The sequence below is a fragment of the Rosa rugosa genome, chromosome 2, assembly GCF_958449725.1.
Source record: "Rosa rugosa chromosome 2, drRosRugo1.1, whole genome shotgun sequence".
Taxonomy (NCBI): Eukaryota; Viridiplantae; Streptophyta; class Magnoliopsida; order Rosales; family Rosaceae; genus Rosa; species Rosa rugosa.
Window position 1 is genome coordinate 58,325,754 of NC_084821.1, and position 21,656 is coordinate 58,347,409.

At 38.3% G+C, this 21,656-nt stretch overlaps 2 protein-coding genes across 3 annotated transcripts; both read right to left on the reverse strand.

The window, feature by feature from the left end:
* Nucleotides 1-119: 119 nt before the first annotated feature.
* Nucleotides 120-1,729, reverse strand: LOC133728797 (plasma membrane-associated cation-binding protein 1). Its single transcript, XM_062156236.1, has 5 exons — nt 1,572-1,729; nt 1,260-1,402; nt 1,056-1,145; nt 871-955; nt 120-739 (listed from the first exon to the last, which is right to left on the reverse strand). The coding sequence occupies exons 2-5, from the start codon at nt 1,371-1,373 to the stop codon at nt 384-386; spliced, it is 645 nt and encodes a 214-aa protein (XP_062012220.1). The 5' UTR covers nt 1,374-1,402; nt 1,572-1,729; the 3' UTR covers nt 120-383.
* Nucleotides 1,730-4,504: 2,775 nt separating this feature from the next.
* On the reverse strand, nt 4,505-10,949 carry LOC133728798 (DNA replication licensing factor MCM6). 2 transcript variants are annotated; one of them, XM_062156238.1, is made up of 17 exons: nt 10,650-10,949; nt 10,412-10,534; nt 10,142-10,304; nt 9,832-10,025; nt 9,537-9,732; nt 9,374-9,451; nt 8,656-8,885; nt 8,461-8,575; nt 7,290-7,364; nt 7,059-7,199; nt 6,648-6,851; nt 6,395-6,556; nt 6,258-6,313; nt 5,968-6,140; nt 5,759-5,881; nt 5,346-5,476; nt 4,505-5,271 (listed from the first exon to the last, which is right to left on the reverse strand). In XM_062156238.1, exons 1-17 carry the CDS (start codon nt 10,874-10,876, stop codon nt 5,134-5,136), a joined length of 2,529 nt encoding a protein of 842 aa, XP_062012222.1. In that variant the 5' UTR covers nt 10,877-10,949; the 3' UTR covers nt 4,505-5,133. The 2 variants fall into 2 exon arrangements, with proteins under 2 accessions (XP_062012222.1, XP_062012221.1); XM_062156237.1 differs by having other exon boundaries at nt 5,759-5,884; nt 10,650-10,948.
* Between the last annotated feature and the right edge of the window lie 10,707 nt (nt 10,950-21,656).

Sequence of the window (21,656 nt, forward strand, 5' to 3'; positions counted from 1 at the left end):
GTGACAATGTGACATGATAGCCCACACAACTCAGATCCAACCAAATAAGATTGTAAGGATTCAAGCCACAGGAGACATCAGAGAACAAACAGGGGAGAAAGAATTAATGAACACATAAATAACAAACAGTACTTCATTCTTCCTTGCAGCACTGTAAAAAGTGTTACATAGTAATAATTCACAGAGATATCATTTGATTGATTGACCAATACATACAAAGAGACACATGAATATAAACTGAAACACAGCTTTTGGAAACTCATCAAGAACAAATATTCCCAAATAGATTACAAGTATTTTAAAGAATAACAAATCTCCAAATTAAACTTTTTCACAAACAATTGGGGTACTACTTCATCATGTCCTTGATTTTCAAATGATCCTCAAGGCTTTGCTGGTTCAGCAGCAGGAGCAGCTTCCTCCTCCTTAGGCTTTTCCTCACCACATGATGCTTCAGGCTCTTCCTTCTTCTCCTCCACCACCACCACCTCTTCTTCTTTCTTCACCTCTACAACCTCTTCCTTCTTCTCTTCTTCGATCACTATCTCCTTTTCTTTTCCGGAACTTGTTTCCTCTTCGGCTTTAGCTGGTGTTGGTTCTGGTGGCGTTGGCTCCGCTACCTTCTCTTCTGTCACAATATACGTTGAGACCTTCTCAAACACAAAGAAGACTGGACCTGAGACGTAGGCCGGTCCATACTTTGATGATGCTTCTGAGACTGGTTTCGATCCTGGAAATTCTGTTACATCCATATATTCATATAACCAATTCAGTATATATAACACTCGAGAATTACAAAAATTCATCCCAAATTAAAAAGTACATGAACATGAAAAATATAAATATTTATGATTGAGTACATATATGTACCTATCTTGGCAAGCTCTTCAAGCAACTTGTGGACTGCAGCAGAGTACTTCTTCAACGCAGCCAGCTTCCGCTCCTTAATCAAAGTCTGTTTAAGGTGACAGTAATTTAACATGTTAATAAGTTTAATAATTTTGGTTAATTCAATCTTTTAATTAATTTCCTTGAAGGGGTTTTATGTATCTGACCTTGATTTCAGCAGAGGAAGCTTCATATAATTCAACTACTTTTACTTGATACTCAGCCTTCTTCTCTTCAAACTCCTTGGCATAACTCTCCTGCAACCACACAGATATAGTTCAGTATATATAATTCATTCACATGGAAATAAATATCCATTTGATGAAACCAAAATATTCTGATATAAAAACAAACAAAAAAGAGTCACAAACCTTCGACTCATCAAAGGTCTTGCAAGCTTCAGCAGCTTCAGCCTTTTTGATACTGCCCTTGTTCTCAAACACCTTCTTGATTGTGGGAAGCACCTTTGTTTTCCAGTAACCCATCTTTGAATTCTTCTCAAACTCAAATACCCCTGAGAACCATCCAAACAAAGGCAAAAATCTTATATATACATGAAAAGTTGATCATGAAAATTTTGCAATATTTCACAGAACCCAAAAACACATATATACTTGCGCTTGATGAATTAAGCTAAGAGACTGAGAACCCTATTAAGAAGATCATGCCTAATCTTGACTTACTTAGTTGTATGTCTCTTTCTCCTTCTGATCTTTCTGCCTGTTTGTTGAAGAGTGCAATCAGAACTATCAAAGTCTGCCTCAATATGTTGCTGTAGCAGCCAACTGTCCCTCCAAAACAAAGCCACAATAAAAAGCTTTGGACTGTGGCTTCAACATATAGACATACTCCAAATTCAAAAACCCCTACAACTCCACCTTAATTACCAAAATACCTAGTTATCCGTTGATGACACCCAACCTCCCTTTGCACAAAAGGACCTTACTGTCCTCATCAGGGGGATAACTTTAGGGGCATAACAGTCCCAACAAAAATTCCAAGGTGGCTAGGTTTCTGGTTTGGCTCTTACCTGCATGATTCAAGGCCAGGGTGATCAGTGGCATGTGGGTGTAAATTAATGAGGAATCTCAGGGGTAAAAGGGGGATTTGACAGGTAGACCCTTTGGGAGAAGGTGACAGCTGGCAATCACCCAATGAGGAAGAGTATGATAATATTAATCTGGGCCCTTTACGCCAATTGGGTTTGCCAATTTGTATTGTTGATGTGATCTGGAAAATTAAATTCCAACGTATATGCAATCCTTTCTCTTTCTTTGGCTTCTCCAACCTTTCCCGAACTTCACAAGCTTCTCCCTTCCCACGTGGCTTTGCTGTTACCAACAAATCACGCCGTCAATCTGTCATTGAGAGATTTTATCGGTGAGTTTTTGTACACGTATGAGACCGCTAACGGTGGATTATTCAACTCAAATGTAGTCACGTATTTGTTTCTTTTTAGTTAGACATACTAATTATAATCTATAAATTCTTATCGATCTAAACTTTTATTTCAAAACTTAAAAATATTTTAGTGAAACGATACATGTACTACTCACATAGTGTATGTGATATGTGCCGTAGTTTTCTAAAACCATGACCCCATGAAAAGGACAAAATGCCATGTTACTCTTTGTTTGAATGTTTTAATGTGTAATGTATGTACAGTCAGTCACAAAGGGTCATAATGAATCAAGAGAAAAAACCCATGTATTGTCTGCATTTAAAATGCATATGTAGATAGATGGCTAGCTGGATAGCCTAGCTTGCACCCACATGGGGGGCTTTGCTTCTAATACAAGGAGTGGAAGACAAGAAACTTGGGTTAGTTTTATGGTAGGGTACTTGACAGGTTTATAAGTATTAAGCAAATGGAGCTGTATTTATATATTGGGAATTCAATTTGGTACCATATATAAAGGGTGATAAGCTGATAGCATATATATTATATCTTTTTTCCAAGTGAATGTGTGGTAGATGACATCTAACACATGAATCATAATATTGATCTGGTTGATTGTGCAAAGAGAACAGCTGCATATTTGTTTGAATCTGCAGGTAAACTAATACAGCAAGTTGAAGAACAGAGATTTTAGAATATATATAACATATAAGAGCTACATTGAATCATTCATTAGTTTGACAACTGGGTTTGCTTTACATCTCTGATGTTATATTAATTATAAGGTCAGTATCCATAGGTGAGAATATCTTTGAAGGTGTAGAGGGTATTTTTATTTAACAAGTCAGATATTTTGCTGCAACAGTTCCCTTAACACAGTTGAAACTTGACTGTTGTAAAATTCTCCAACATCCAGTTGCAGACATCGTCACTTTAGCTTTAAGATGCAAATAAGAATTAATCCTCCTAATCAAGAATGGTCAAGATCAATCCAAGAGTGGATTAAGACTAGGAAAGGGATTAAGATGAAATGGAGGGCCTTGTCAAACAGATGGTCTTCATTTTCTTCTTCTACTCTTTTTTTTTTTTTTTTGTTCTTTTTTTTTTGAAGATGTCATGCCATGATGTTGAAGAAAATCTAACCGCAGCTTAAATTAATGTAATTTGATAAATGGAAATAATCTGTGAACAAGCCCAATCCAGTCTTTCCTAATTAATATAAGAAAAGGCTGGTGAGCAGTCTCAAGCAACCTCATCACGAGAAGTGATTAATTATTGTGCTAATTATGATAAATTGATTTATGTACTATAAATATTTTATGTTTACCATTTCTGTTTTCTGGTTTCCTCTAGAATCAAGCTATTGAGTATTGACTTCAAACAATGATGAAGTGAAAGGATTATAACAGCCATGAATGCTAATATCAAGAGGGTCTTCTGAGACCGAGACTTGTTCTTGCTTAGTTTGTTTTTCGGGCTTCTAGCCCTCCTTGTAACCAAAAAAAAAAAAAGGATTATAACAGCCATGAATGCTAATATCAACGAATTATACAAACATTCATTCTTCTCTTGGGACGAATAAGGGGAAAAGTATGAACACAGTGCCAAGATAGTAGCCAAAATTAATTGGTTCTTATGATAGAATTGCTAAATGAAAGCTAATCAATCACAACTGTTAGCACTATGTTTGATGCCTTTAATAATGGTACTCTAATATAATCTAAATGTACTAAAACTCTAAATTGAATCTTTAATAGATTGGCTTTCAAAACCAATCAACTGAAAACCAATCAAACAGCTGTCAATTCTTTATAAGAATCAAACCAAACCAACCAATAATTGTTGAGTGTAATCAAACTAAATACCCTGATATCTATTGTTTATGAGGTATCATTAAGTTTTTGGTGGGGTTTTAGTATTCTCCTTTAAGGAGAAGGGTGTTATGTCATAGTAATCTAATTAAATATATTTATACATAAAAAAATATATAATTAGTGAATAAAATTTGTGATACTTGAGTTACAAGAATACCCTCCCAATTGGCAAAGTAAGGATGAGAGTACTCATATATATCCAATTATCCAAAATAAGAAATATTTCCAAGTGTCTTTAGATATTTGTCTGGAAATGGGAATTTGGACCAATTCACCATCCAGAGGTAATGATCAAGAAAGTTTCAAAGAGTGCAGATTAGGTACTAGTAAGTACCCACAGAAGTTCATCAAAATATGAATTGGGATGAGGATCATATAAATCAAGTGGTCTTGGTCAATTGTTTCAGCTAGCATAACATATAATCAAAACATTCAAGAAACACAAGCCTGACGTACGGTAGCGTTTGAGTGCAAGACTCTACTGAAAATGACATTAGCATAATTATCAAGTACTCTATCTATGTCACTCAGAAAACGAAAGTAATTAGCCTTAAGACATGTTAATTAATGTCGCGTTTTGTTTTGATGCCTAATCTCTCATCCATTATCCAACTTCTAGGTGCTTTCCAACCTCAGCAAGCATCTCGATACAAGACGTTTCTGTCTTCTTAGGCTTCATTTTCAGTGAATAGTGCACCAATGGCTTAAAGGAACATTAACACATGTATTGCACAGTCAAGCTAATCATAAATAAGTTCTTCACTGGTAACTTGGGTGAGACTAGCAATGTTCTAATGACACTACCAACTTTTCATACTTTAATGAATTTACGGGCGCATCTCTTTCTGCAACAGATTTTCCCATGACATGAAAAAGCTGAACCTTGCACAGAATGGAGAACCAACATACTGCTGAATGTTTTTGGAACTTATGGAATGATTTTGTGGTTTGCTGCTGAATAGCATAACCCCATCAATCAATGACATAGTTAGGAGCCACAGCCAATATTCTGTCATTTCTGGATACTGGTGGCTGTGGTGCTTCTTCACCTTCTGCTGCTTGCCTCTCATCATCAAGGACTATCAGATGCCCTTCTCTTCTTATTAAGCTCTGCATGACAAGATTAACAACTATTATATCCATCTCATATGATATTCTTTCTGGTGAGAAAACGGTAAAATTACCTCTATGATAGCTTTGATTTTAGAAACTTCAGCAGCTGCTTCCTCCACGAAATCGTAATTATTTTTCTCGTTCTGCTGACTCACATACCACTGAATCAAGTCCCTCTGCCTCATTCCAGCCAGCCCTGTCCCTGCAGAACAAGGAATATTCAGATATTTTGAAGAAAATGAATATGAAATTGCTAGGTAATGATTCATGAACACTTCTTCTATAGAAGTATACAACTTGGTGATTTAGGTAGAAATCGGGGCTTCGGAGTATGAATCATTGCAAGTAAAAAAAAAAAACAAGAGTATTATAAGACACGTAGGAATGCCTTTGTAACTGGAAAGAACATTCTAATAGCAGACTGACTTACAATTCATAATTATATAAAGCTATATGAAAATAATAAACAGAGCATATGGCTTACCGCTTTGTCTAACATCTTCTTCGTGCTGTCTCAGACGCATGATAAGGGCCTGGGTAACCCTCTGAAAATATTCATCACTTATTATAAGCTTCTTTCCTTGTTGGTTTGCAGAACCTGACCCACCTTCTGTACCATCATAGTCCACATACTTTAGTCATGTTAAGACAGTTTGAAGAAACCATACATACATAAAGGTCTTATAATCATACCACCATTCACAGAAGCTCTGCCATTGGTTGTTTGATCATCACCTGGACCCGTACCATTATTTCCATTGTCATCACCGTGATCAGTACCATTATTTCCATTGTCATTGTCATTGCCCTCAACATTGTCACGAGAATCTTCAAACTCTGATAGATCAATCTCACTAGACTCCACACTGGATTACAGAAGAAAACACTCATTATGGCCACAAACAAGTGTGTGTGTGTGTGTGTCTGAGAGAGAGAGAGAGAGAGAGAGAGAGAGAGGATATTCAACATCGGCGCTTTCGTACCTAATTATTGAGGTTTTTAGCAATCTCACTGCTAAACGGACATGGTGTGGCTTAACCTGTAAGAATAGTCTTTTTTAAGTCCAAGAGAAACATGTATATCAATCTTAGTTCCGAATAAAAATAAATCAACTTGGCACCTGAATCTCTAAATAACTTCGAGCAATGGCCTCTGAGAGTCTGATTAATGCCTCTAGTTGCCTAACTGTCATGCGATAAGCAACTCTACTACCAGGAGCAGTATCACCTCTTCTGAGAGCAACATAAGAGTCCACCAACAGCTTTCTAGCATCTGAATTTAACTGCACAGTTTATTTATGCTCTGTTAAAACAAACCTGAAAGCAATAAGCTTTTTGAAAGAGGTCGTGATAGTGCGAGGGTAGGTAGCAGACCTTTGGTTTGAGAGTTTTGGCATATGCAATATACCGCTTCAGCTGTGCAGTAGTGAATGTAGGACTAAGCGCCTCTTCCCGTTTTTGATGTACTCTTACAATATGGTGGGCTATGTGGTAATCAGTTTGATCATCTGGGTCATCAATCATGACATATACCAGATCAAACCTTGACAAAATAGGAGGAGGAAGAGCCACGTTATACTGAAAAAACATAGAAGTGATTAGTCCATACTCAAAAGCTGCAAGATCTATAAATTATATTACTGTAACTGACTAGGACATCATCTCTATCAAGGAATAAGCATTCCCATTCTAAAAGTGATTGTCCCCTTGGTATGTCACCCATGCAAAACTGGCCAGCACTTCTTAAAACAGCTACTAGCCTTTTAGTTGCAAGAACATAAATACCTTGAGGGGTTTAGATTTATCATAACGGCCCCCTGTGGGGTTCGCAGCAGCAAGAATTGATGTTCGAGCATTCAGTGTTGCCTGTATTCCTGCTTTTGTAATGCTTATTGTCTGTTGTTCCATTGCCTCATGAATTGCAACCTTGGAGTACATTTATAAGTCAGATATTGATAGTTCCTGTATGCAAAACATGTTCAGTCTTAGGGGCATATAAAACCCTTTAGAAGTTACCTGATCCCTAACGTCCATCTTGTCAAATTCATCAATGCAACAAATGCCATTGTCGGCGAGCATTAATGCGCCAGCCTGAAATAAGATCAAATGTGATATATCAGCAATTTTATAACAGAGGCGCTATGAGATTACCAAATGGAAAGCATCTCCTCATTTATGCCTTGTCAAACATCTGCTTCTCAAATGTAAATCTCGATTTTTTTTTTTTTTAAATCACACCCCCTGCACTTCAGATTGTGCATGGATCAAAACATTATTGCATCAACAAAACTAGTATACACAAGCATATCTGTAACTTGTGCTTCCACTTTTATGCATTAAATTATAATGTCAGTCCTCTTAGGCATATCCTGACTTCTAAATTAGCACATCTAAGCACCAAGTCTTCTGTTTAACTGATTTTCCCTTGTTTCCCTTCTAATTGGAGTTTGAACCCAAAAACCATGTGTGTTATTTACATTCACAAGCATATACATAACTTACATGAAACTAAGATGAAAATGTTTGCACTAAATAGGCTATACTGCATCTTTAGGTACATTTTTAATGACAAAATAAAACTAAGATGAAAATGTTTGCACTAAATAGGCTATACTGCATCTTTAGGTACTTTTTTAATGACAATTGACTTGCAACAAAACCATATTGCAATTCCTAAGTTGTGACAATAACTAAAAGCAAACAGTTTAGCCTGAAAACAAGATGATGGAGTTGATGAGTTTGACAACAAGCATCGCCACTATGTTTTGACATATGGGATGGAACATAATGAAGATCCCATGCTGCTTGGAGTTGAAATAACTTGACAACCTGGAAATGGGCATCTCAGAGGTCTTGTTTTAAAAGAATTTTATTTCTAGTTAAGTTTATATAACAAGCACTAATGTCAGATGACTGCAATGTAGAAAAACTTTGGTTTATGAGCTAACTTTTTCAAACTATGCTTATCTGAAACACAATATCACATGACAATGAAATAAACTATGGAGGTTTATGCATAAACTTAATAATTCACTTCAGGTCATATCTAAGACCTCTTTCTTGATCTCAACACATCAACTCCATACAGCAACAAGATAAGGAAAGAAAAACTAGAATTTTCAGTAGTAATAATCTAATGTAGGAGCCATCTATCATGGTTAAGATGCATAATGTATTTAAATGATACCTCAATACAAAATTCCCCAGTTTCTGGTTCTTTGGCCACAGTTGCAGTTAAACCAGCTGCAGAGGAGGATTTCCCTGATGTGTAAACAGATCTTGGAACTATTCCAGCAGCATACCTGCAATTGATAGAGTAGCATTAAATCATGGGGTGTGATATAAACTACAGAAACTGAAATGGTAAGTAAAAGGAGCATACTTGAGGAACTGAGATTTTGCACAACTGGGGTCCCCTACTATACAAACATTGATATCTCCTCTCAAGTTGATACCTTCATGAGTAAACTTGTGGACACCACCCAGGAGCATAAGTAGGATTGCTCGCTTGATATCTTGGTGGCCAAATACAGTTGGGGCAATGCTATCAACGATCTTATTGAAGAAATCAGGTGTATTCCTCATTCTTTGAACTTCATCTTGCTCTTCTGCCTGTCAAATTAATGAATCAAAACAGTGGTTAAAATGAGTCTTCCCCAGAAATACAAGTACATATGACAAGAAAGAACAAACACAGTGAAATTCTGACTTCCAATGAAACCCACACAAGAAGCAAGTGCAAGTGACGATCCATGGATAAGAGAGGATATATTATGAAACGTACTATGAATGCTGCATATAAAAAATATTTGGTTTGCAGGCATAAATATGGAAGCAAGCTACAGTATGTAATTGCATGATCTCCAAGTTTCTTTGACATTTTGATCTCTCATCATTTCTTCTCTTGAGACAGAATTTGAAAGGCATAAAAATTTGTGCATGCTTGTATAAATTGAGAATGAGATTCTATGATAAAGAAACTCAAGTGCAAGTGCATAGATCTTATAAATTTAAAATCAGAAAGCTTAGAAGTAGTATTCCGTTAAAGAGAAGCCTAGCAGTTGAAAAGAAAGAAGAAGGAGCGCAGCAAAAGAACTAACAGTGAACTGCTGGTGATCATCATCGTCAGCATCCTTCTTTCTATTCCGTATGTCAGTATCCTGCCTACCATCAGAAATCTGGAGGAAAGAAAAAAAAATTATATTAGAGAAAAACAGCAGTTCAACATACAGAATTGCAAACACAATGCACTCAATGACTGACCTGAACTGAATTCGCAATAAAGGCAAGGCGGTAGGAGAGGTCTCTCACTCCCAATGCTCGAAGACCCCTGACTCCTTCATGCCCAGCCGCACCATTACTGCGCTGGGAAGCTTGGCGAGAAACTTCTGATCTCTCTCCGGGGGCAGCCAAAGCCAATATGTCTGGTATCACAACCACTGTGCCGGTAAATATGACCCTGCAAGTGCATGTAGGAGTGAGCAGATATGTAGCTTAGACACAATTAGTATGTTGAAGCGAAGATACTGCTACAAGTAAAGGGTTTGGCTTGGCTTACGTGTCACCAGCCCTGGCCTTCTCAACAATCTCATGGCGGATTATAACATCCAGCGATCTGGGAAGGGAGCCCGCAGGTATCTCCTTGGAAGTCTCCTGCATCCGTACCCTCTGCCAATCCGCAAATTTGCTCTCTTGCCGAAGTAATGCCCACCTTGCTCTATTTGCGCAAGTGGCATTAACACAAATTGTCGGCTTTAACCCCACAATCACAACAACATATCAGAATCATCCAATAATAATCAACATACAGTATCTCAACTACATTATGAAGCCCAAAAAATTAATCGAATCACTAAATGTACACTCACCTCAGTGTACTTATACTGCTGTTCAACATTCTTAATGACGCCTCCACACTCCAAGCACTTGAAAGTCCCGTGGAGAAGCTCGGGCCGGACCTCACTCGTCCGAGTCACCACTCCTTTCACCGACACCAGTTTCCCTATTTCTGCCGTCGTCAATTCCCTCAGCCTTTAACGAATTCAGAACAAAAAAAAAATTAAACATTTCATACTTTCTGTTTGGAAAATGAATCAAAACTCTTACAAGTAACAACATCATATAAACAGTGACGTCACCTCTTGGAGGCTGGAAGATTGAAGAAGGCAACATTGATGTCCTTGTTAACATCATCCGGAATCGCGTTGGACCGCCGCTCCATCACAAATCTCTTGCACGCGTTCTTCAAGTACGGCTCGAACCTAATCAATTAACCAACCAAATCAACCAAAACAGCAATCAATTTCCCAATTTGACAAAAGCGGGGCTAGGGTTAGGGTTTTGGAGTAATCGAAAGAGGGGAAAAGAGAACCGGACCTCAAGAACTCGTCGGAAATGGCCTTCTGGAGGAGATTATTGAAGAGCATGACGTGAGAGAAGTCGATGAACATGGTGGTGGACTCGTTGTTGATCATGGCTTCGATCTCGGCCTCGTAATAGACCTCGCCTTCGCCGCCCAGTCTGAAGCTTTTGAGGAAGTCCAGGAAGATGTTCTCGACCCGAACCGCCTTCTCGTCCACCAAGAATCCACCGAAAGCTTCCATCTTTTCTTCTTCTTCTTCTTCTTCGCGCTCTCAGACTAGTCTCTCACTTCTGGTTTTTTTTTTTTTTTTTTTTCTAAAGCTGCTTCTATCAGTCGCCGCTTTCAGGGGTTTATGGCGCCAAAATTAGGACCGACCCCAACGCGTTCCCGCCAAAAACACCTTGTACTGGTAACGGACTATTGGGCCAACATCGTAAACGGGCCTCTCGCCGTGTCTCTTTTTCAATTAAGGCAAAAAATCACCAACAGAGACGCTCTATATTTTCTTTGGACAACAATATCATTAATCCCGATTCAAATAAAATAATTTAACCGTTTGAAATTTTTATTTTTATTTTGAGTTGAAAAGGTCATTGATCTATATAACTCAGTAAATAGTACAATAACGGCTTGCCCATAGAGCCGTCAGAAGAAACCATTACATAGAGGACACTACACTAGCACCAGGGGCGGCTCTGGGGGTATTCAAGTAGAGCAGCCACACAAGGCCACTGGTTTTCAAAGGCCTCGGAATTCAATTTTGTAATGCCTTTTGATAAAATATATTCATCAAGTATGTTGAAAGCTATTGAATTGCTGTTTAGTTCAGTTGGCAACTCTACCTTAAGTTAATTGGCTTGGTTGGTCTTGGGTTCTTTTTTCTTTTCATTCCTAAGGCCTCTCTACTTTCTTCTTTGATCTTGTGTTAGGTTTCTTGACTTTTTTTTTTCTTTCTATTTTCCTTCCTTGTTTATGTTTTTAGGCCTCCACTATTTTTTTCTTCTATTTATACCAAACAATTCTTCTAATTGGGATTGTGATTAATAAGGCATCATTTAAATTTTCACACTAAGCCTCTTAATTTTCAGGACCGGCCCTGAGTAGCACACACCTCACACAAGCGCATTACTCAACACACCCATCTTTTTTTTATTAAGCACAAAACAAGAAACTAATTGAACTCCGAAATTAATGAATTACCTATGAAGCTACTAGTTTCTTGTCGATCTTCCCTACTCAAAAAAAAAAAAAAAAGGAACAAAAAACTAAAGTAAAAATAAAATTTTGTGAGCCCAAAATAGTAGGGCTGGGCAAAAAAGCCCGAAAAACCGACTCGAACCAGTCAATTCAGGCCGGTTCGGTCCTTGTTTTAAAATAAAATTTAATAATTTTTATGGGTCCGGGCTGATGTCTATAACTTTCTGGCCGGCCCCGAGCCTTGATATTCATTTGACGTTAGGCCCGCTAGGCCCGAACAAGTGACCTTATATGCTTTTTTTTTTTTTGTCTGATTCCTTCTCTTCTTCTATTAGGTCCCGTCTTGACTCTTGACTCTTCCATGCGTTTCTCTTTCTCCAACTTCTCTCCACTACTAGGTTCGAGCCTTACGGTGAAGCTAAACCCCAGAGCTTCCAATGGCGTCGTTTTTATGTTGCATACCAGGTCATGGGTAGGGCTCTCCCTAAGGATGCTTATGAGGACACGCCCAATATCTACAAAGCATGATTGCATGAAGTGTTAATTCATGATTGCATGAAGCTTTCATAATTGCATGAAGCTTTGGCGGACCACCACCGATTCAATTCTTCTCTTCCCATCACTCTCATTTGATTCAATTTGCAGCAACTTTATTTTATGTCCATCTCTGAATTATGATTCTCATGTATATTGGAATTTGACCATCTAGGTATGTTATCTGGGTGCCTTATAGTTTTCTTGATTACTATGTAGATCGGTCATCTGGGTATCTTCAACTTCTTGCTATCTTATCTGGATTTTGCAGAGATCACATCAATGAGATTTGAAGAAGTCAGATACTCGGATCTGAGCTGAAAGCATGTTTTTTTTCTTTTTCTTTTTTTCTTTCTCACAAGGCAAAATGGGCCCAAAAGCTCGGAAAACCGGCCCAAAAAAAATGGTCCGGGCCTAATACGATCCCTGAAATTTAATAACAACATTTGAGCCTACCCCCAAAATTTCGATCCAGGTTCGGGCCCTTCTTATTTGATACATGGCCCCAGCCCGTGCCCAGCCCTACAAAATAGCTAGGCCCACCAAGGTCCACAAAGGAATCCAATAAGCCCAAAAATGGGCACTCTAGTAGACATCCCAACCAAGTCCAAGCCCGAAAAAATCGCCCAACACAAACCCTAAGGAAGCAGGTCCCCTCCTCTATAGTATGGCCGCCACCACCACCTTGGTCGCCTCATCCACCATTGTACTTCCCTCCGGGACTAGATCCGCCACTCCAGTCTCAAAAACCAGTCAATACAAGCAAATAGCAATCTGAGAAAATCTAGAAACACCTCCGTCACTCGCCACCGTTTAAAATTTAAAATCAACATTGAAAGATTATCTCTACACAAAATCAATGCAAACAAAATTGTTTACTCATTCGATTTCACCATAACATTTCATTTGTTGGATGCAATTGAATGCATATATGATTTTTGTCATTGATTTTTTTCAAAAATGATCTTTAAATCTTGAATTTAACTTTGAAATGGTTAAATTATGAATTTAGATCGCTGAATGTATGCAAATAAGAGAGAATTTTGACATATAGGTCCAAACTAGTTTGGATGTAAGTATTTTCCTTTACTTGGATTGACCATTGCAATATTAACCATAAAAAGTACTACATATAACAAAATATTTTACCAAATATGAATCTCAAATAATGTGGCAAAAGCCACCTCAACACTTTTGTTTATCAATACAAGTGATGTAAATTTTAACCAATTTAAGAAGACAATTTCTTGAATTATTTTATTAGAAAAAAAAAAAAAAAGGGAAGGAGAACACTACGTTAGCCACCATGAATCCTAACTTCTCTCATGAAGTACCAAACTACCAACACAATGGGAATTGTCACCATGCAATTCTATGAAGCTTCACGTGCGATTTGTAATAACGGTGTATATAGTACCTGATATTCATGAACAAGAATCTTAAATGGTGTTGTAAGCATTGGGTACATTGAGGTCCCCAAGGCATGAAGAATTGAAGAACTTCAACTTTAATTGGACTTGGAACTTCCAATTAAATCATGAAACATGAGCTACTCACACCAGTGATAGATTTTCAACTGGGGAGCATAATTGCAAGAGCTCTACATAATTAAAACCCTTGAACTAATTGTAATGTTCAATTATAAGTGTATTGGGCATCTTCAACATATTAGCTATCTCTTAAAAAAAAAATTAAGAATTTGACTAATTTGAGATAGTTTAGCACTCCAGTTGAATAGCTATATGAAAGTCAAATTTGGCTTTTGCTAAAATCTCTAGTTAAATTTAGCTATAAATGAGAGAGAAAATAACAAAAAGCCAAACACTCCATGTTCAACTTTTTTTTAGTTTAACTATTGGAGAAAAAGCTAGAAATTTACTAAATTTAACTTTTAGATAATTTAGCTTAAAAAAATAGTTTTTACTATTGGAAATGCTCAAAATTCATGAATTGGGTTTGTCAAAAACTTAAAAAAAATCTATGAAGAGCACCAAGTGAAACTGTTAACATGGAGTTTTATAGAAGAGAAGTAAATTCTTTTTGAAAATTTGTAATGACATAACAAAAAAAATTAATTTTAGGAATTCAAATACATGTATGAAATGATGTGACACTGCCACGTCATTTGGGATATAATTTTGGTACAAACTATTGGGCTCTCACACATTTTTCATCAACTATAGACTCATAATTCTCCTATAAAGTCCTTAACATGTGTATAATATGCTTGGTTTTCAAGTATTCATTACTTTAGATATTTTTCCATCTCTTTATAATACTACCTTCGTTTTTTTTTTTTAATCAAACCCAAATCAAGTGCCAATATATTGCATCACAAGCTAGAATAGGTCGTTACATACTCTTCCGCAGTAGACAAGAAGATAGTGGTAGTACCCACAATGGTACATAGCTATAGCCCCACTTATTAGACAATTAAATACGTAGACATAGCGATAATCCTCCTTTGGTACTACTACAGAGGCGTTAAAGATACATTGAATGCACAGAAATGCATAGCTTCCTAATACAAGGAAATTATTGTAATTAGATAAACAAAAAAACATAGGGATGGACCTAGGGCAAAACACTCTAGCCTAAAATAATGCCCAAGAGGGCAGTCCCAAGAGAAGGGGCCCAGCATAGAAGGGTTTACCTAAGCCCGACACACCATCACCAACATCCATTAGCCGCACGCACAGTTGGTGCACCGCCGCCGACTACTCTGCCAGATCTAAAGCCGCCGCAACCCCCCTAACATGAAATAGCCCAGAACCGCCTAGCCACATCGCCACCACGATCCGCCCAAATCCTCCATAGCCACACCGCCACAGTGATCCTCCAAGACCACCAAAGGCAAGCCACCACAATGATCCACCCAGAAAACCGCCATAGCCACACCGCCACCACTAGTCTTGGAAATCCCATGATGAAGACACCCGCCGCCGCATGTCTTGGAAGCTCTCGACGAAACTCGTCGTCCCTGCATAATCTAACCGCGAGTCAGAGATGTCGTCCGGACTCTTCCGTCACCGATTCCGCCAAACCCTCGAGCCAAACCTCGCTCATGAGACTACCAAGCATTAGCATTCAAGTACCCGCCCGGCAGCCGCCCAATATCGGCATGGTGAAACCAACGCCGATCTCGAGCGCCGCCGGACGAGAAGAAAATCTCAAACCTAGAGGCAGAGTCTGAGTTTTTTGGAGCTTCGAGGAGGAATCTCTTTATCTTAGTATAATACTACCTTAGTCAAAACATTACACACACAAAATAGTGAACCAATTACATAATTTATTTCTGTCTAATTTATAAAAATAAAAATAAATAAAAACACACAAATGTATGTATTTTTTTACAAAAGTGAGCTTAGTTAGTTAGAAGGATTATTAAAGCTTCTACAGCCACAATGATAAACATAATTAATATGATAAGAGCATAGGCCGAGGAGGATATTGGGAAAATGACTTTAGGGGGAAATGGATGACCATCATTTATTGAGGGTAGTAGTCATAGTGAGCTTCTTCTTTCTTTGAGCGAGAAAGAGTCCATCAAAATCTCTTAGAAAGTGGTTGGATTGTTTTTTAATTTTGATATGCATAAAAGACACTATAAATCCTCCACAATCTAACATTTAATGAAATCTATTGAAGAATGTTAACATTTAGTGTGCCTTGTCAAACTAGGATTAGTTTTATAGTTGTAATAGGAGAGATTTCCTACTCCGAGTTAGAATAGGAATACTTGTACTATAAGATTATGTACTTTGTAATCCCTATATATAGGGCTTTTATTATCAATGAATACACAATTCTCTCATCAATCTCTATCAATTCTCATATCCTAAAACACGTTATCAGCACGAGCCCTAACCTTGAATCAGAAGCCAATAATCATTCTTTCTTCTTCTCTAAGCTGTGAAACCCTAGAACCCTACCATAGGATTACCTAGTGCGCCTCCCTGCGTCGCCGCCTATGCCTACCTACACACCTACGCAAAATCGGATCAGCCTTGCATGCCTGCATCAACACGCGCGTGCGACAGCTTTGCTAAGCAAGATCAGGTAACAAAAAAACACCAAGTAAGTTTTTTAAAAAAGTTCCTGCTTCTTTTAATTTTTTGTTTTCTTGTACTCGGAGACTTCTCCTACATCCCACCTTTCTTGTAACGTGGGTTCGATTAACAAAATCGGAACCGTGGGGAGTTCACACTAAATTACGAACTAAGAGCGTTCGTAAACCACAGACTAAGAGTGTTCGTGAGCATTGAAATATTACGGATTAAGAGCGTTCGTGAGCATCAAAATTTGACCATACAAAGGTCATTGTTTTCAATCCAAATCTAAATTTTGGAAATTATCAACAAAGACAGTGGTTATAACTCTTTCTCACTAGGCTCATCCAATTAATTGTGATGTCTAGGAAAGGTTTGAGCTGAGAGAACGGTTTTACAAGTGAGTATAGCTCCACCAAAATCTCGCCTTACCTTATCTGGTCACAATCAAATTGGAGTTACCAAAAGGATTGAATAACGACTACTTCTCTAAGCTTGATTATCATTTTTGGATTAAATTTTGATTTAGAAACTTTGACATAATCATTGGCTTTCATTGAAATAAAGTGTCGATTTTGATTCGAACTTTATTCATTTTCCTGGAGAGCTAGAATGCCTCGTGGATAGTGCTACTACGCACACTATACTTCGAAATAGGCAGTTATTTCTTGAGATAACGCCTACTCGATCTTCAGTGACTACGATGGCAGGGTCATCTAAATTGATTCATGGTCGAGGACCAACTCAATTCTTGTTGCCAAATGGCACAATCATTCATGTCACTGAAGCTCTCTACGCTCCTAGGGCCTAAAGAACCCTTTTTGAGCTTTAAAGAGTATAAGAGCCAATGATTTTCATGTGGAAACACATTGTGAGAATGGACAAGAGTTCTTTTGCATCACCTCTAATGACTACTGACATAAACGAGTATTAGAGAAACTTATGTGTCGTTCTAGTGGGTTGTATGCAACCACTATTCGAATAATTGAATCAAACCATGTCATGAGAGATGACTTAAGGGTTTCCAACACATATAGGTTTTGGCATGACCGCTTGGGACACCCAGGTCGTGACATGATGATCCGTCTATTAAAAACTTCACACGGACATCCATTCTTCAGAACGAAGAGAAGTAAGAATTAAAAATTGATTCGAGGAGAAGCATGGCACCCCCCTACGCCTCATGGTGCCGCCATCATGCTAGACTGACAACCAATGGCCGGCACCACCTACCCCCTGCGGCCATCACTTGGCTTTGAATCCAAGAACCCCAATTCACCTCCTCTTTTTACTTCTAAAGTCAATTGTGACTTCATGGCTCAACCAAAATCTTCATTGGTTGCTTCTAAGGCCCATCTTTTGTTCTGTAAAGCCTGTTTTTTAGGATCGAGACCATCCTATGCAAAGGACATTAAGGAAATAATTTCATTCTTACATAGAATCCAAGGGAATTTTGTGGATTGCTTCAACCAACTTGCGAACTGCTTAGATGTTTTATGGTGTTGGTTGATGTGCGGACACGCTGATCATGTGCCACGCTATCGTCCTCTCGTAATGCTGCTTATGATAAACTCCTAGCCCAGATCATATGGCTATGGGTTCACTACCCGGATCATCCCATTCAGTCAATTCGACTTGATAATGTTAGAGAGTTTACATCGAAAAATTTTCGATGACTATTGCATATCATTGGGAATTGATATTAGGCATCATATTCCCATGTACACACCTCAATGGTCTTGCGGAAAAGCCACCATTAAACGACTACGATGGTAGCCCAGACATTAGTAATGCGCACCGATATTTCCGTTTGGGGTTATGCAATATCGTATGCAGCTATGCTAATTCGTCTACGACTCATAGCCACTCAACTTTTATTTGTGTTATAGCTAGTGACTGGGTGCGAGTCTAATATCTCATACTTATGCATATTTGAGTGTGCGGTTTATGTACCAATTGCGCCGCCACAACGCATCAAAATGGGTCATTGCAACGAATGCATATACATACATATATATATATATATATATTTGTGTTGGATATAAATCTCTAACTATAAGTCCGCTATGTAGAATCCTTGATAGGCGATCTCTTTTCCGCTAAATTTGCGGATTGTCACTTTGATGAGACAGTCTTCCCGTCGTTAAGGGGAGATTAGAACGTCAACGTTCAACAGGAACGACAGGAATTGTCGTGGTCTGTCCCCACTATGTCTCATCTTGATCCCTTAAAAGTGACGAGATCACATATACCTGCTGCAAACATGTCTGCAAGGATTGATGTCCCCACAGGAGGACATGGTGCCACCCAGAGGAGATGGGTACGGCACCACTACCATGGATGGTGGTATGGTGACGCCACAAGGTGGCATAATGACGTCATAGGCCATGGGTTCCGCTAGAGAGCGTAGGAGACCCATAGGTTCGATGGATTCTCGCCCTAGGAAGAGAGCGAGTTTGGCACAACTTGATCCATTGATCATTGATACTCAAAATCCGTCTCATGAGAATATTCTGGATTGTGGTTATGTCCAAGAGACATCGTTGGGGGACGCCTTAATGTTAGAACCAATTCCTGTGAATATAGAGATCTCTACGAACTACACTAGTGACTATGAGAAGACATATTCTCTAGTAATGGATATCATTGCACTCCACTACCTTGTCAGTTTGGTAGTTTCCGAATAACTGAACATGCAGTTTACAAATGTGGTCACTAAGTATCTTTATGGGGATCTAGATATGAAATATAATGAAGGTTCTTATGAACTTCATTTACCCAAATCAAGTGGCTCTAGACCACGGAGCGTGTTTGCAATGAGGTTTAGACTCTCACTAAAGTGACTACTTGATTGGGAATGGATATGATGAACTATGCTCGCGCATTTCCATGACAAGTTCTAGATTTGCAATTGTCCTGGTTTATGTTGATAAACATAATTGGAACCCTTGAGAGTTAAGGGAAACCGCTGAACACCTGAAATCCAAGTTTGAGATGAAGGACATTAGGAGAACACGGTTTTGTCTAGATTTAGAACTTGTATACCGTGTCAATGAATGCTTTGGCATTTTGATAAAGTCAAGATGCACTCCCATGGCCGTCCGTAGTCTTGACCCTAAGAGGGATACGTTTCAACCCAGGTATGATGACAAAGACGTGTTAATTGGAAGAAGTGTCTTACCTAAGTGCAATAGGCGCATTATTGTACTTAACACAATACAAGACCGGACACCTCATTTGTTAAGAACTTGTTGGCTAGATGTAGCCATCGCCAACGTGATGCCATTGAATTGGTGTAAAGACAATATTTCAATACTTAAAGGGTACGATAGATATAAGCTTGTTTTATCCCTATAGAGAGAAGAGGAATGACGGAATTATGGGATCGGACCCCATACGGCAAAGCATTGCCGTCTACACCGCCGTGGCAGGCCATGTCGCCGCCGCCAGCACTGTTGCCACCACAAAGGGTAGCCAGCCTCACCCACCTCCCTTACAACAAAACGATGGTGATGTTTTGATGGGTTTTGATGATGCAGGGTATCTCTCTGACCCTTGCAAAGGTCGCTACCAAACAGGTTATGTCTTTACCATGGGAAGCACCGCGATATCTTGGAGGTCTACAAAACAGACATTTGTTGCTACTTCCTCGAATCATGCAGAGATTATTTCTCTACATAAAGCTGTGCGTGAATGCATATGGCTAAGATCTATAATTAGACATATTCGAGGAACTTGTGGTTTGAAGTCTACCACAGATGAACCTACATGCATTTATGAGGATAATGCAGCTTGTATTGAACAAAAGAAGTTAGGTTTCATCAAGGGCGACAACACCAAGCATATATCGCCTAAGTTCTTTTACAATCAGCAACAACAATCACTTCTAAAGATTAAAGTGAATCAAATCCGATCAGAGGATAATGTAGCGGACTTATTCACTAAGTCATTACCTAAATCCACCTTCGAGAAACATGTGAAGAGCATCAGATTGAGAAAGTTATCCGAACTCCCATGATTGTAGTAATTAGGGGGAGATGTCGACATCAGGGGGAGGTATGATGTCTACATGTTCGATCTCGAAGAGTGAAGGACATGTTGTACTCTTTTTCTCCTCCTCGAGGCAACGATCAAAGCGTCACCACCAAGTTTGAGCGGCACAAGGGGAAGTGTTAAAGAATGTTGACATTTAGTGAGTCTTGTCAAACTAGAATTAGTTCTATAATTGTAATAAGAGAGATTTCCTACTCCGAGTTAGAATAGGAATCCTTGTACTCCAAGATTATGTACTTTGTAATCCCTATATATAGGGCCTTTATTATCAATGAATACACAATTCTCTCATCAATCTCTCTCAATTCTCATATCCTAAAACAAAATCCTTATAAATCTGTATACTTTTGAATATTGTCAGATTTGAATAAATAATTTTAAATTCTAATTGAATACAATAAAATTTAAAAGAATTTTTTTAAATCTAAATTTCTTTAAAATCTCAATTGAATACTCATGGACTTTTATAATATCAAAAACTCTTGTAAATGCTTAAATGAATACAACCCACTAATTAAGATATGACACAAACAGATTTGGTGTATGAAAACTTTAAGAAACAAAAATGGTGTTAATGCATATATGGTACCAAATTTATGTGAATGACATTTATAAAAGTTGCTCATGAATTAATATGAGGTTAATGCATTGCAGTATTTGTTAACTTTAGGAAACAGAAATGGTGTTAAGAAAGCATTAAAGAAATTTTATTTCTTAGGAACATTTCCTATAAAGTTAAGATCTAGATCCACCAACTCCCCAAAAAAAGGTCATTAGAGGATGCAAGGTAAAAATTAACCAGATCTTACCTAGCTATCATGTACTATTTCTGGGCTAATCTATGCATAGGCTGCCAATCATAGCTAGAGTTGGCATTTATACCCATTGGGTAATACCCGATGGGTAATACCCACCCAATGATAGTTCGTGGGTAATACTCATCAAATAATTCGCGGGTATGGATGTTTACCCAATCCATTTCTAAACGGGTAAACTCATACCCACCCATTTACTCGTTTTCAATCAAGTTGGCATTTGTACCCATTGGGTAATACCCACCCAATAATAATTCACGAGTAATACCTAATTAGGCCTCATCAAAATGCCCGCGGATCAAGTGGGCCGATGGAGGCCCGCCGGCCCTGAGGGCCAAAAGCCCGGCCCGGCCCATCAAAAAGCCCGCCTCGG